Genomic DNA, 14,528 nt, shown 5'->3' on the forward strand with positions numbered 1-14,528 from the left:
CAGGAAGAGTAGCTGCTGCCTTGGCAGGAACTAATGGGGATCCTTAATAAACCCCAGGAAGAGTAGCTGCTGCCTTGGCAGGAACTAATGGGGATCCTTAATAAACCCCAGGAAGAGTAGCTGCTGCCTTGGAAGGAACTAATGGGGATCCATAATAAACCCCAGGAAGAGTAGCTGCTGCCTTGGCAGGAACTAATGGGGATCCATAATAAACCCCAGGAAGAGTAGCTGCTGCCTTGGCAGGAACTAATGGGGATCCATAATAAACCCCAGGAAGAGTAGCTGCTGCCTTGGCAGGAACTAATGAGGATCCATAATAAACCCCAGGAAGAGTAGCTGCTGCCTTGGCAGGAACTAATGGGGATCCTTAATAAACCACCAGGAAGAGTAGCTGCTGCCTTGGCAGGAACTAACGAGGATCCATAATAAACCCCAGGAAGAGTAGCTGCTGCCTTGGCAGGAACTAATGAGGATCCATAATAAACCCCAGGAAGAGTAGCTGCTGCATTGGCAGGAACTAATGGGGATCCTTAATAAACCCCAGGAAGAGTAGCTGCTGCCTTGGCAGGAACTAATGAGGATCCATAATAAACCCCAGGAAGAGTAGCTGCTGCCTTGGCAGGAACTAATGGGGATCCATAATAAACCCCAGGAAGAGTAGCTGCTGCCTTGGCAGGAACTAATGAGGATCCATAATAAACCCCAGGAAGAGTAGCTGCTGCCTTGGCAGGAACTAATGAGGATCCATAATAAACCCCAGGAAGAGTAGCTGCTGCCTTGGCAGGAACTAATAAGGATCCATAATAAACCCCAGGAAGAGTAGCTGCTGCCTTGGCAGGAACTAATGAGGATCCTTAATAAACCCCAGGAAGAGTAGCTGCTGCCTTGGCAGGAACTAATGAGGATCCATAATAAACCCCAGGAAGAGTAGCTGCTGCCTTGGCAGGAACTAATGGGGATCCATAATAAACCCCAGGAAGAGTAGCTGCTGCCTTGGCAGGAACTAATGAGGATCCATAATAAACCCCAGGAAGAGTAGCTGCTGCCTTGGCAGGAACTAATGGGGATCCATAATAAACCCCAGGAAGAGTAGCTGCTGCCTTGGCAGGAACTAATGGGGATCCTTAATAAACCCCAGGAAGAGTAGCTGCTGCCTTGGCAGGAACTAATGGGGATCCTTAATAAACCCCAGGAAGAGTAGCTGCTGCCTTGAAGGAACTAATGGGGATCCATAATAAACCCCAGGAAGAGTAGCTGCTGCCTTGGCAGGAACTAATGGGGATCCATAATAAACCCCAGGAAGAGTAGCTGCTGCCTTGGCAGGAACTAATGAGGATCCATAATAAACCCCAGGAAGAGTAGCTGCTGCCTTGGCAGGAACTAATGGGGATCCATAATAAACCCCAGGAAGAGTAGCTGCTGCCTTGGCAGGAACTAATGAGGATCCATAATAAACCCCAGGAAGAGTAGCTGCTGCCTTGGCAGGAACTAATGGGGATCCATAATAAACCCCAGGAAGAGTAGCTGCTGCCTTGGCAGGAACTAATGGGGATCCTTAATAAACCCCAGGAAGAGTAGCTGCTGCCTTGGCAGGAACTAATGGGGATCCTTAATAAACCCCAGGAAGAGTAGCTGCTGCCTTGGCAGGAACTAATGGGGATCCATAATAAACCCCAGGAAGAGTAGCTGCTGCCTTGGCAGGAACTAATGGGGATCCATAATAAACCCCAGGAAGAGTAGCTGCTGCCTTGGCAGGAACTAATGGGGATCCATAATAAACCCCAGGAAGAGTAGCTGCTGCCTTGGCAGGAACTAATGAGGATCCATAATAAACCCCAGGAAGAGTAGCTGCTGCCTTGGCAGGAACTAATGGGGCCTTAATAAACCCCAGGAAGAGTAGCTGCTGCCTTGGCAGGAACTAACGAGGATCCATAATAAACCCCAGGAAGAGTAGCTGCTGCCTTGGCAGGAACTAATGAGGATCCATAATAAACCCCAGGAAGAGTAGCTGCTGCATTGGCAGGAACTAATGGGGATCCTTAATAAACCCCAGGAAGAGTAGCTGCTGCCTTGGCAGGAACTAATGAGGATCCATAATAAACCCCAGGAAGAGTAGCTGCTGCATTGGCAGGAACTAATGGGGATCCTTAATAAACCCCAGGAAGAGTAGCTGCTGCCTTGGCAGGAACTAATGAGGATCCATAATAAACCCCAGGAAGAGTAGCTGCTGCCTTGGCAGGAACTAATGGGGATCCATAATAAACCCCAGGAAGAGTAGCTGCTGCCTTGGCAGGAACTAATAAGGATCCATAATAAACCCCAGGAAGAGTAGCTGCTGCCTTGGCAGGAACTAATGGTGATCCATAATAAACCCAAATGGCACCCTATTCTCTATATAGTGCACTACATTTAACCCTGGTCAAACCTAGTGCACTGTATAGGGAATAGGGTGAAATTTGGTCCCCATCCTCTGTCCCTATATCTCTGTGTCTATCTTACCCAGCAGCAGTCTGTTAGAGGGTGTTCTGGCAGGGACACGACCATGTAGTCTTTCTTAGTGCAGACAGCCACCACCAACACTCCCTCCATGGTGAAGAAAGCCTCTAAACCTGTACCACCGGCTGTCAACAGGCTAAGCACCAAGGAGACAGGAAACACATCAATAACTGCCCCCTTGGGGGATCAATAAAGCATTGAATGGAATTGAATCTGATCCAACTGATGACTGGTGGCAATATTAAGTTACTCTGCCTGTTACATACTTTTAAATCATATTGCTTTCAACGAGGGCTGTGGCGGTCATGACATTTTGCCAGACGGTTGTTGTCATGCAAAAGCCTGCTGGTCTCACGGTAATTGACCGGTAATGAACATATAAACACACGTCTTTGGAACATCTAATAATACATCTATGTAATAGACACCATCACAATAAATAGAGGATTTATTCAGGTCTAAAGAAACATTATGATGTGAATAAAATGGATTTCAGAAGAACAGAATATGAGTTACGCTATGTTATCTGGCTGTGCTCTGTGACATAGACTATAGGCCAGTTCCTTTAGCTGACAAGATATGCCTATAAGTCCGAACAATAGAGCCCTGAGTACCAGGCCATTAGGACCTGATGGAGGGACAACAGAGCCCTGAGTACCAGGCCATTAGGACCTGATGGAGGGACAATAGAGCCCTGAGTACCAGGCCATTAGGACCCGATGGAGTGACAACAGAGCCCTGAGTACAAGGCCACTAGGACCTGATGGGGGAACAATAGAGCCCTGAGTACCAGGCCATTAGGACCTGATGGAGGGACAATAGAGCCCTGAGTACCAGGCCATTAGGACCTGATGGGGGTACAATAGAGCCCTGAGTACCAGGCCATTAGGACCTGATGGAGTGACCGTAGAGCCCTGAGTACCAGGCCATTAGGACCTGATGGAGTGCCAATAGAGCCCTGAGTACCAGGCCATTAGGACCTGATGGGGGTACAATAGAGCCCTGAGTACCAGGCCATTAGGACCTGATGGAGTGACCGTAGAGCCCTGAGTACCAGGCCATTAGGACCTGATGGAGTGCCAATAGAGCCCTGAGTACCAGGCCATTAGGACCTGATGGAGGGACAACAGAGCCCTGAGTACCAGGCCATTAGGACCTGATGGTCGTTAGTGGGTAGGGTGCTAACAAAGCATGACCATAGTGCATGAGAGGAGATTACCGTGACTCAACAGTCACGTGGAATTTTACTGCGTTCATGACTCATGACTGCCAGTGTGGCAGTAATATCGTCACCGCAACATCCCATATTGAAAACAGAGACGTGGGGGGATTTTCTCCCTCATTGGGCCAGCACCGGCTCTCTTATTGGGCCAGTACCGACTTGCTCATTGGGCCAGCACCGACTCGCTCATTGGGCCAGCACCGGCTCGCTCATTGGGCCAGCACACATCAAGCAGTAGTGTGGTCTTAGGTGTATCCCCATCTCTCCAGTCTGGTACCTGTACAGCTGTTTCCTGCGGGGGCCTTTGCCCATACCCCGTGTTGCAGCCCCTGGTGCCCCAGCAGACGGGCGGGTGCTGGGCGTGGAGAACTCTGAGTGGTATTGTGGGAAGTCCATGTTGAGACAGAGCCAGGCGTGGAAGGAAAACCCACTGCCTGCCCAGCGCTGGACCGTGGGCACCATGATCCCTGCCAGGGGGTGGGTCAGGTCAAAATACTGCAGGGCGCTGTTCCTCCCTACCCTGGCCGCCATCGCCGCCAGCACCCGGATGATGCGGGCGCAGTAAGGGTGTGTCCCTGTCCTCTTCCCTGCCAACACGTCCTGCCCCTGGTAAGGGAGAGAATTTTATCTAAGGGTGGTCATGTGCTGTATATAGGGTGCTATCTAGACAGAGGGGTGCTATCTGGACAGAGGGGTACTATCTGGACGGATGGGTGATATCTGGACGGATGGGTGATATCTGGACGGATGGTGTGAAATCTGGTTGGAGGGGTGAAATCTGGACGGAGGGGTGATATCTGGACGGATGGGTGATATCTGGACGGAGGGGTGAAATCTGGACGGAGGGGTTATATCTGGACGGAGGGGTGAAATCTGGACGGAGGGGTGATATCTGGACAGAGGGGTGATATCTGGACGGAGGGGTATATCTGGACGGAGGGGTGAAATCTGGACGGAGGGGTTATATGTGGACGGAGGGGTGATATCTGGACGGAGGGGTGATATCTGGACGGAGGGGTGATATCTACTATCTGGACGGAGGGGTACTATCTGGATGGAGGGGTGATATCTGGACGGAGGGGTACTATCTGGACGGAGGGGTGATATCTGGACGGATGGGTGCTATCTGTACAGACGGGTGATATCTGGACGGAGGGGTGATATCTGGACGGATCTGGGGGTTATATCTGGACGGAGGGGTTATATCTGGACGGAGGGGTGATATCTGGACGGAGGGGTGATATCTGGACGGAGGGGTGATATCTGGACGGAGGGGTGATATCTGGACAGAGGGGTTATATCTGGACAGAGGGGTGAAATCTGGACGGAGGGGTTATATCTGGACGGAGGGGTTATATCTGGACGGAGGGGTGATATCTGGACGGAGGGGTGATATCTGGACGGAGGATGATATCTGGACGGAGGGGTTATATCTGGACGGAGGGGTGATATCTGGACGGAGGGGTTATATCTGGACGGAGGGGTTATATCTGGACGGAGGGGTTATATCTGGACGGAGGGGTGATATCTGGACGGAGGGGTGATATCTGGACGGAGGGGTGATATCTGGACAGAGGGGTTATATCTGGACGGAGGGGTTATATCTGGACGGAGGGGTTATATCTGGACGGAGGGGTTATATCTGGACGGAGGGGTGATATTTGGACAGAGGGGTGAAATCTGGGTTAATTGTTAAGGTTGGTTATGTAGATGCTTCTATGTACAATGCCAAAATAAATTCCTTGTAACTTTTGTTGCATGGCAATAAGGTTCTGATTCTGAATGGTTTTACAGCGCCTTCTGTAAATATTGGGACAGTGAAGCACTTTTCTTTTGAAATCAAACAATGACTGAGGTTAAAGTGAGTACTGTCGTCTTTAATTTGAGGGTATTTTCATCCATTATGGGTAAACCGTTTAGAAATTACAGCCCTTTTTAATACATAGTCCCCCCATTTTAGGAGACCAAAAGTATTGGGTCAAATTGACTTCTATGTGTATTAAAGCAGTCAGAAGTTTAATATTTGGTCCCATTTTCACACAATGACTACAGTCTATCAAGCTGGTGACTGTACAAACTTGTTGGATGTATTTGCTGTTAATCTGAAACACAACAAAAACTATTTTGTGCCCAATAGAAATGAATGGTAAATAATGTGTTGAGTCATTTTTATTGTAAATAAGAATAGAATGTTCCTTAACATTTTATATCATACCCCCAAGACATGCTAACCTCTCACCATTACAATAACAGGGGAGGTTAGTATTTTATATCATACCCCCAAGACATGCTAACCTCTCACCATTACAATAACAGGCGAGGTTAGTATTTTATATCATAACCCCAAGACATGCTAACCTCTCACCATTACAATAACAGGGAGGTTAGTATTTTATATCATACCCCAAGACATGCTAACCTCTCACCATTACAATAACAGGGAGGTTAGTATTTTATATCATAACCCCAAGACATGCTAACCTCTCACCATTACAATAACAGGCGAGGTTAGTATTTTATATCATAACCCCCCAAGACATGCTAACCTCTCACCATTACAATAACAGGGAGGTTAGTATTTTATATCATAACCCCAAGACATGCTAACCTCTCACCATTACAATAACAGGGAGGTTAGTATTTTATATCATACCCCAAGACATGCTAACCTCTCACCATTACAATAACAGGGAGGTTAGTATTTTATATCATAACCCCAAGACATGCTAACCTCTCACCATTACAATAACAGGGAGGTTAGTATTTTATATCATAACCCCAAGACATGCTAACCTCTCACCATTACAATAACAGGGAGGTTAGTATTTTATATCATAACCCCCAAGACATGCTAACCTCTCACCATTACAATAACAGGGAGGTTAGTATTTTATATCATAACCCCAAGACATGCTAACCTCTCACCATTACAATAACAGGGAGGTTAGTATTTTATATCATACCACCAAGACATGCTAACCTGTCACCATTACAATAACAGGGGAGGTTAGTATTTTATATCATACCACCAAGACATGCTAACCTGTCACCATTACAATAACAGGGAGGTTAGTATTTTATATCATAACCCCCAAGACATGCTAACCTCTCACCATTACAATAACAGGGAGGTTAGTATTTTATATCATAACCCCCAAGACATGCTAACCTCTCACCATTACAATAACAGGGAGGTTAGTATTTTATATCATACCACCAAGACATGCTAACCTGTCACCATTACAATAACAGGGAGGTTAGTATTTTATATCATACCACCAAGACATGCTAACCTGTCACCATTACAATAACAGGGGAGGTTAGTATTTTATATCATACCACCAAGACATGCTAACCTGTCACCATTACAATAACAGGGGAGGTTAGTATTTTGGGTGGGGGTATGATATTTGGAGTATAAAGCCCAATTATTATTATTTTAAATGCTTCACTGTCCCAATAATTACGGAGGGCACTGTAAATGACTCTGTAAATGACTCTGTAAATGACTCTGTAAATGACTCTGTAAATGACTCTGTAAATTGCACTGTAGATTACACAAATTAAAGCATTACAGAGCATCATTTTGAAATCAAATACCTGGTCGAGGGGTCGGAGCAGCCTCAACAGAGACTTCAGCTCAGCAGGCCTCAGACAGAGAGACCCCATATCCTGTAACATCCCCAGGAGGCAATCGGCACACTGGCGGTCCAGTCTCTGTGGCTGGGAGAGGACATGGAGCACAGCCCCCACCAGGCCGGCCTCCACAGCCACCGTACGGCAGGCCAGGGAGCCCCCGCAGACCGCAGCCAACCACTGGGCTACCAGGAGCTGCAGGTCCCTCTGGGGGGCCAGGTCAGGCAGCCACTGTAGGAGGAGGAGGAGGGGCTGGTCGTTACTGACACCCAGGTGATGGGTGTGGGCGTGTTCCCCTTCCACCGCCTAGTGGAGAGAAGGAGAGGGAGAGAAAAGAGGAAGGCAATGAGAGAGGAGTGAGAGAGTCAGAGGTTTTTGTGGAAGTCCAAATATATCTAACCCACAGAACGATGACAAATAAAGGACTAATGGCCTTCATGACAACATGACATTCTCTCCCTTTACACTCTACATTAGTATCCCTTTAACCAGATGAAGTGAGGAAGTGTCGATCTGCTCACCATGTTCATGAGTTCCTGCAGCAGGCGTTTAGTGGGCTGACCCTGACTCTTCAGCACGTCAAACAGCTGGGAGTAGCCAATCCTCTCCTTGAAAACCTCCTGGAGGGAGAAGAACACAGAGACACAAATATAGACAGGCCAGTAATGTACAGAGACACAAATATAGACAGGCCAGTAATGTACAGAGACACAAATATAGACAGGCCAGTAATGTACAGAGACACAAATATAGACAGGGCCAGTAATGTACAGAGACACAAATATAGACAGGCCAGTAATGTACAGAGACACAAATATAGACAGGCCAGTAATGTACAGAGACACAAATATAGACAGGCCAGTAATGTACAGAGACACAAATATAGACAGGCCAGTAATGTACAGAGACACAAATATAGACAGGCCAGTAATGTACAGAGACACAAATATGCTTCCCAAACGGCAACCTATTCTCTATATAGAACCCTGTGGGCCCTGGTCAAAAGCAGTGCACTATACAGGGAATAGGTTGCCATTTGGGACAGAGATGGAATGAAAGAACTTCCTCCCTGGCAAAGAGCCACACAACAGACAGGAGGATAATGAGACTGTCTAAACAAGAATGAAAACAGTGTCAAGCCTTATCCGGCTCTTTTTCTGTTCTGATAACGTGTGTGTGTGTGTGTGTCAGACAGAGGAAGATGGTACTAGAACTATGATTGTGTGATGAAGAGCCTTGCCTAAGACCTGAAGACTGTGTAATCTCCCTGAAATGCTGCCTAAGCTTCAACTGGGAGAGCTAATGTAGTCTGGATGACCAGGGTTCAATACCCAGCGGGCCACACTAGTTGTAGAAATCCTTACCTTGGCAGAAGGGGAGTTACTCATGATGGATGTGAGGACTCCGAGGGCATGGACTGTAATGCAGTCGGAACCTTTCTCCAAAACCTACACAGTCAGGGGGACATAATAATATGTGACACCGCAGACTTAACATACAGTATTGTACAGGTGACACCCCACACCAACTCAAGGGGACATATATACATGAAAACACACACAGGGAAAAGACAGAAGTTACCATAACAACTGGGTCAATCAATGACAGGTGTTGACATGCAGAACCCAAACCATCACACAACTAATAAGATTGTAAAAGTCTTCTGACACACAAGCAAAACCCATTGTTACACAATAACCGAGCGCTGCAAAGGACACAGAGCCACTGCTGCCACCATCACACATCTACAACCACAAGACATTGTGAAAGATACCAAACCAGCAGACATGCAGGAGGACGATCCCAACAGGAGCCTTGAGACAGTGAGGTGATACATGCTTGGAGAGATGAGGACACACACACAATCTGACCTACTGATGACAGCAGGACACTCAGCCTCTATTAGAGAATATAGTGTGTAAGAAGAGAGAGAGGCTCATATCCACCCGCAATAACACACTGGACGACTGAACTACCCAGCTACACACCATTACACTCGTTATATTCTAAAACCAGACATGTTTGACAGAATCTGGAAACCGTATGTGGACCATCTTAGAGAATGTTCTCTATAGTGGCCGTTTTGTTTCTGTCGGTGAATGTCAGTTTGTTTTAGATTTTTTTTAAATCCCTCAGTGTTTTGTTCCTGGATCCCTCTGTGAGAATGAATGTATTTAGATTTGGGGGGTGGAGAGGGGGCTGTATACTTGACTGAGTTCTGTAGAAAAACCAACTAATGGTCAACAACAAAAAAGAAAAGAGAGAGCTACTAGTCAAGTACACAGATCATCCTACCCTCCATCTCTCTGAGCTCTTTAAACAGGATGCCTCTTTACCAGGAAGTCTGGCCAGTCGCCCTCATTTGTAGATTATGCCGGTAGTGCAATTATACTATGTAGCTATAGACTGAGGTGGGTGGAGGTGGTGAGAAGGGAGGAGAAGAGGGAGAGGAAAGAGCATGAGAGAATGAAAGAGAGGGCAAGACAGAGAGAGATAAAGAGAGGAGGAGAGAGAGAGAAGAGGCTGAGTTTTCTGCTGACAGTCAGACCTATTTCAACATGATCGTGGAGGGAAAGTACCTGGTCTACTTCCATCTCTGTGTCCGTGAGCAAACGTGTGGTGAGGTCACACACCCCCTCACGCTCCGACCTACACCTTTTACTGTGATAGAGCTACAGGACAGGACACACAAACGGACAGACAGAGACAATGTCAACTCAGAGAGGACCATGTTTGGCTCTCCACTGTGGCAGCACCTGCTGCAGTATGGACACACCTGCTGCAGTATGGACACACCTGCTGCACTATGGACACACCTGCTGCAGGATGGACACACCTGCTGCAGTATGGACACACCTGCTGCAGTATGGACACACCTGCTGCACTATGGACACACCTGCTGCACTATGGACACACCTGCTGCAGTATGGACACACCTGCTGCAGTATGGACACACCTGCTGCAGTATGGACACTGCAGTATGGACACACCTGCTGCAGTATGGACACACCTTGATAACCACTGACATTTGACAGACAGACAGACAGACAGACAGACAGACAGACAGACAGACAGACAGACAGACAGACAGACAGACAGACAGACAGACAGACAGAAAGTGAGAGAGAGAGAAAGAAAGAGAGAAAGAAAGAGAGAGAGAAAGAAAGAAAGGACAGACCTTGCTGTTCTGGATGAGTCGGAGGATGTGTTCGAAGCAGTTGTTGTTGAGGAAGATGGCCTGCAGCACCGGTCTGTCTGAACACTGCAGGATCTCAGGCACTGAAGCTGTTGAGGACAATACGACTCATCATCAACAACACCATAAATAACTTGTCACATTTACAACAATAATAAATAACTGGCCTTCAGAGATAAACCTTCATATAGAAGAGAGATGTCTCATGTTTTGACTGTCAGACAGTCTGAGGGCCAGTCTGAGGGCCAGTCTGTGGGCCAGTCTGAGGGCCAGTCTGACGGCCAGTCTGAGGGCCAGTCTGAGGGCCAGTCTGAGGGCCAGTCTGAGGGCCAGTCTGAGGGCCAGTCTGAGGGCCAGTCTGAGGGCCAGTCTGTGGGCCAGTCTGAGGGCCAGTCTGAGGGCCAGTCTGAGGGCCAATCTGAGGGCCAGTCTGACGGCCAGTCTGAGGGCCAGTCTGAGGGCCAGTCTGTTGGTGCTATCATGCCAACTCCCTGTCACTCATTATCATGCCATGTTTGGCTTGAGAAGGACAGCAATGAAGTTGGCCCCAGATATGGAACAGATATAGAAGACAAGATTCCTGTATGTTCTACCTGGAAGTAATACATATTGCAGCAAACACGCATCCAAGATTCATAGAAGATTCTTGTAACATCTCAATCAATCAAATGTATTTATAAAGCCCTTTTAACACCAGCCGCTGTCACATCAGCTGATATGGGTGGTTAACATTGAGACACAACAGATATGCTGCATGTATTATATTAAAATGTAAGGGGGAACATGTCAGCTAAGCCTTCGGAGGTCTCACATACACATTTCAATACCTTGCATACCACTGTCTGACGTCCTGCAACATGACACTTACTGAAGAAAGAAGAAAAGTCTACCGCAAGCAGGGGGAGGAGAGGAGGAAGAGGAAGAGAGGAGGAGAGGGGTAGAGGAGGAGAGGAAGATGAGGAGGGGAGGAGAGGAGGAGAGGAGGAAGAGGAAAGGAAGAGAGGAGGAGAGGGGTAGAGGAGGAGAGGAAGAGGAGGATGAGGAAGAGAGGAGGAGAGGAAGAGGAGGATGAGGAAGAGAGGAGGGGAGAAGAGGAGGAAAGGAGGAAGAGATGAGGGGAGGGGGAGAAAGAGGGAAAGAATAAGGAGAGGAGGAGGATGAGGAAGAGGAAGAGGAAGAGGAAGAGGAAGAGGAAGAGGAGGAATGACTCAGTAACAGCAGTGAATCTATTTTGTTATTAAGTGGCGATCCCTCAACAATCATTCTCATGATAGCACATTGGTAGTAGTCAGTGACAAATATCAAAGCTGTGCCACCAGAGACTCTGGGTTCGAGCCCAGGCTCTGTCGCAGCTGGCCGCGACCGGGAGGTCTGTGGGGCACGCTGACCAGGTGTACAGTGTTTCCTCCGACACATTGGTGCGGCTGGCTTCCGGGTTGGATGCGCGCTGTGTTAAAGAAGCAGTGCGACTTGGTTGGGTTGTGTTTCGGAGGACGCATGGCTCTCGACCTTTGTCTCTCCCGAGCCCGTACGGGAGTTGTAGCGATGAGACAAGATAGTAACTACTAACAATTGGATACCACGAAGAAAAAAAACTATACGGAAAGCATTTATTTTTGTAGAGGTTACATTGTCAGAACATACACTTTCTTATAATATTCATAGATCACTCTTATAATTCCTATCTATGTAGGAAATTCATCACAATCATATAATGAATTGTTTATGTCATATAAGGGATATACCCTATATTATACAAAAATATGTGGACACCCCTTCAAATTAGTGGATTCGGCTATTTCAGCCCCACCTGTTGGTGACAGGTGAATAACATTGAGCACACAGCCATGCAATCTCCATAGACGGCAGGTAGACGGCAGGTAGCCTATTGGACTAGTAACCGAAAGGTTGCAAGATCGAATCCCTGAGCTGACAAGGTCTGTGTCAGTCTGCCAGTAGAATGGCCTTACTGAAGAGCTCAGATATACTTTCATAACATTGAGCACACAGCCATGCAATCTCCATAGACGGCAGGTAGCCTAGTGGTTAGAGCATTGGACTAGTAACCGAAAGGTTGCTAGATCGAATCCCTGAGCTGACAAGGTAAACCTCTGTCATTCTGCCACTAGATTGGCTATTACTGAAGAGCTCAGTTACTTTCAACGTGGCACTGTCATAGAATGCCACCTTTCCAACAATGTCTGCCCTGCTAGTAGAGGTGCTAGTAGAGGTCCAAATAGAGGTGCAAATGTCTGCCCTGCTAGTGCTGCCCCGGTCCAATAGAAGTGCAAATGTCTGCCCTGCTAGTGCTGCCCCGGTCCAATAGAAGTGCAAATGTCTGCCCTGCTAGTGCTGCCCAGGTCCAATAGAAGTGCAAATGTCTGCCCTGCTAGTGCTGCCCCGGTCCAATAGAAGTGCAAATGTCTGCCCTGCTAGTGCTGCCCCGGTCCAATAGAGGTGCAAATGTCTGCCATGCTAGTGCTGCCCGGTCCAATAGAAGTGCAAATGTCTGCCCTGCTAGTGCTGCCCCGGTCCAATAGAAGTGCAAATGTCTGCCCTGCTAGTGCTGCCCCGGTCCAATAGAAGTGCAAATGTCTGCCTGCTAGTGCTGCCCCGGTCCAATAGAGGTGCAAATGTCTGCCATGCTAGTGCTGCCCCGGTCCAATAGAAGTGCAAATGTCTGCCCTGCTAGTGCTGCCCCGGTCCAATAGAAGTGCAAATGTCTGCCCTGCTAGTGCTGCCCCGGTCCAATAGAAGTGCAAATGTTTGCCTTGCTAGTGCTGCCCCGGTCCAATAGAGGTGCAAATGTCTGCCTTGCTAGTGCTTCCCCGGTCCAATAGAAGTGCAAATGTTTGGGAGCAACACTGGCTCAGCCATGAAATGGTAGGACACATAAGCCAACAGAACGGGACCACCGAGTGCTGAAGCACACAGCGTGTAAAAATCGTCTGTCCTCGGTTGCAACACTCACTACCGAGTTCCAAACTGCCTCTGGAAGCAATGTCAGCACAAAAACTGTTCATCGGGAGCTTCATGAAATGGGTTTCCATGGCCGGGCAGCCGCACACAAGCCTAAGATCACCATGTGCAATGCCAAGCGTGGGCTGGAGTGGTGTAAAGCTCGCCACCATTGGACTCTGGAGCAGTGAAAACACGTTCTCTGGAGCGATGAATCACTCTTCACCATCTGGCAGTCCCAGATTCGTCAATCGGTTTGTCAGATACCAGGAGAACCCTACCTGCCCCAATGCACAGAGCCAACTGTAAAGTTTGGTGGAGGAGGAACAATGGTCTGAGGCTGTCATTCATGGTTCGGGCTAGGCCCCTTAGTTCCAGTGAAAGGAAAACGTAATGCTACAGCATACAATAAATGTAAATAGATGTTTGTCTATGGAGATTGCATGGCTGTCAGCGAATCTGGGAATCTTTGTGGCTGAAATAGCCTAATCCACTAACTGAAAGGGGTGTCCACATACTTTTGTCCATATAGTGTATAAGACAAAACGTACTAAATCTTACCAGTTACTTAATTAGATTTCTGTACTAATAATCTTCTTCTGTCATAGAAGATTGTTATTTGTTTTTCATGGTTGTTTTCCATATGGGGCATGATGGCAGCGTAGCCTAGTGGTTAGAGCGTTGGACTAGTAACCGGAAGGTTGCAAGTTCAAACCCCCGAGCTGACAAGGTACAAATCTGTCGTTCTGCCCCTGAACAGGCAGTTAACCCACTGTTCCTAGGCCATCATTGAAAATAAGAATTTGTTCTTAACTGACTTGCCTAGTTAAATAAAGGTAAAATAAAATAAATAAAGTGGGACCAGACTAATATTTGGGGAGTGTATTTTGGATGATGAGGCCTCTTACTCAGCATGTGACTCTGGAGAGTGATGAGGTGTTCCTCCCAGCTCTGCCCGTCCTCCTGCTCGTTCCCTAACCCTGGAGGCCGGTTCCAGTTCAGGACCTGGAAGTATCAGAA

At 47.7% G+C, this 14,528-nt stretch overlaps 1 protein-coding gene across 1 annotated transcript in view; it reads right to left on the reverse strand.

Moving 5' to 3' along the window:
* nbeal2 (neurobeachin-like 2) overlaps positions 1-14,528 on the reverse strand; it is a 117,447-nt gene that overhangs the window by 79,782 nt on the left and 23,137 nt on the right. Inside the window, exons 10-17 of the mRNA XM_042315698.1 lie at positions 14,417-14,513; positions 10,533-10,639; positions 9,934-10,026; positions 8,719-8,802; positions 7,876-7,974; positions 7,319-7,660; positions 3,996-4,324; positions 2,500-2,632 (exon numbers count right to left, since the gene is read on the reverse strand). Of these exons, the coding sequence (XP_042171632.1) occupies positions 2,500-2,632; positions 3,996-4,324; positions 7,319-7,660; positions 7,876-7,974; positions 8,719-8,802; positions 9,934-10,026; positions 10,533-10,639; positions 14,417-14,513 (1,284 nt within the window). The remainder of the gene's footprint in view (positions 1-2,499; positions 2,633-3,995; positions 4,325-7,318; positions 7,661-7,875; positions 7,975-8,718; positions 8,803-9,933; positions 10,027-10,532; positions 10,640-14,416; positions 14,514-14,528) is intronic.

The sequence above is a fragment of the Oncorhynchus tshawytscha genome, unplaced genomic scaffold (assembly GCF_018296145.1).
Source record: "Oncorhynchus tshawytscha isolate Ot180627B unplaced genomic scaffold, Otsh_v2.0 Un_contig_5348_pilon_pilon, whole genome shotgun sequence".
NCBI classification, from domain to species: domain Eukaryota; kingdom Metazoa; phylum Chordata; class Actinopteri; order Salmoniformes; family Salmonidae; genus Oncorhynchus; species Oncorhynchus tshawytscha.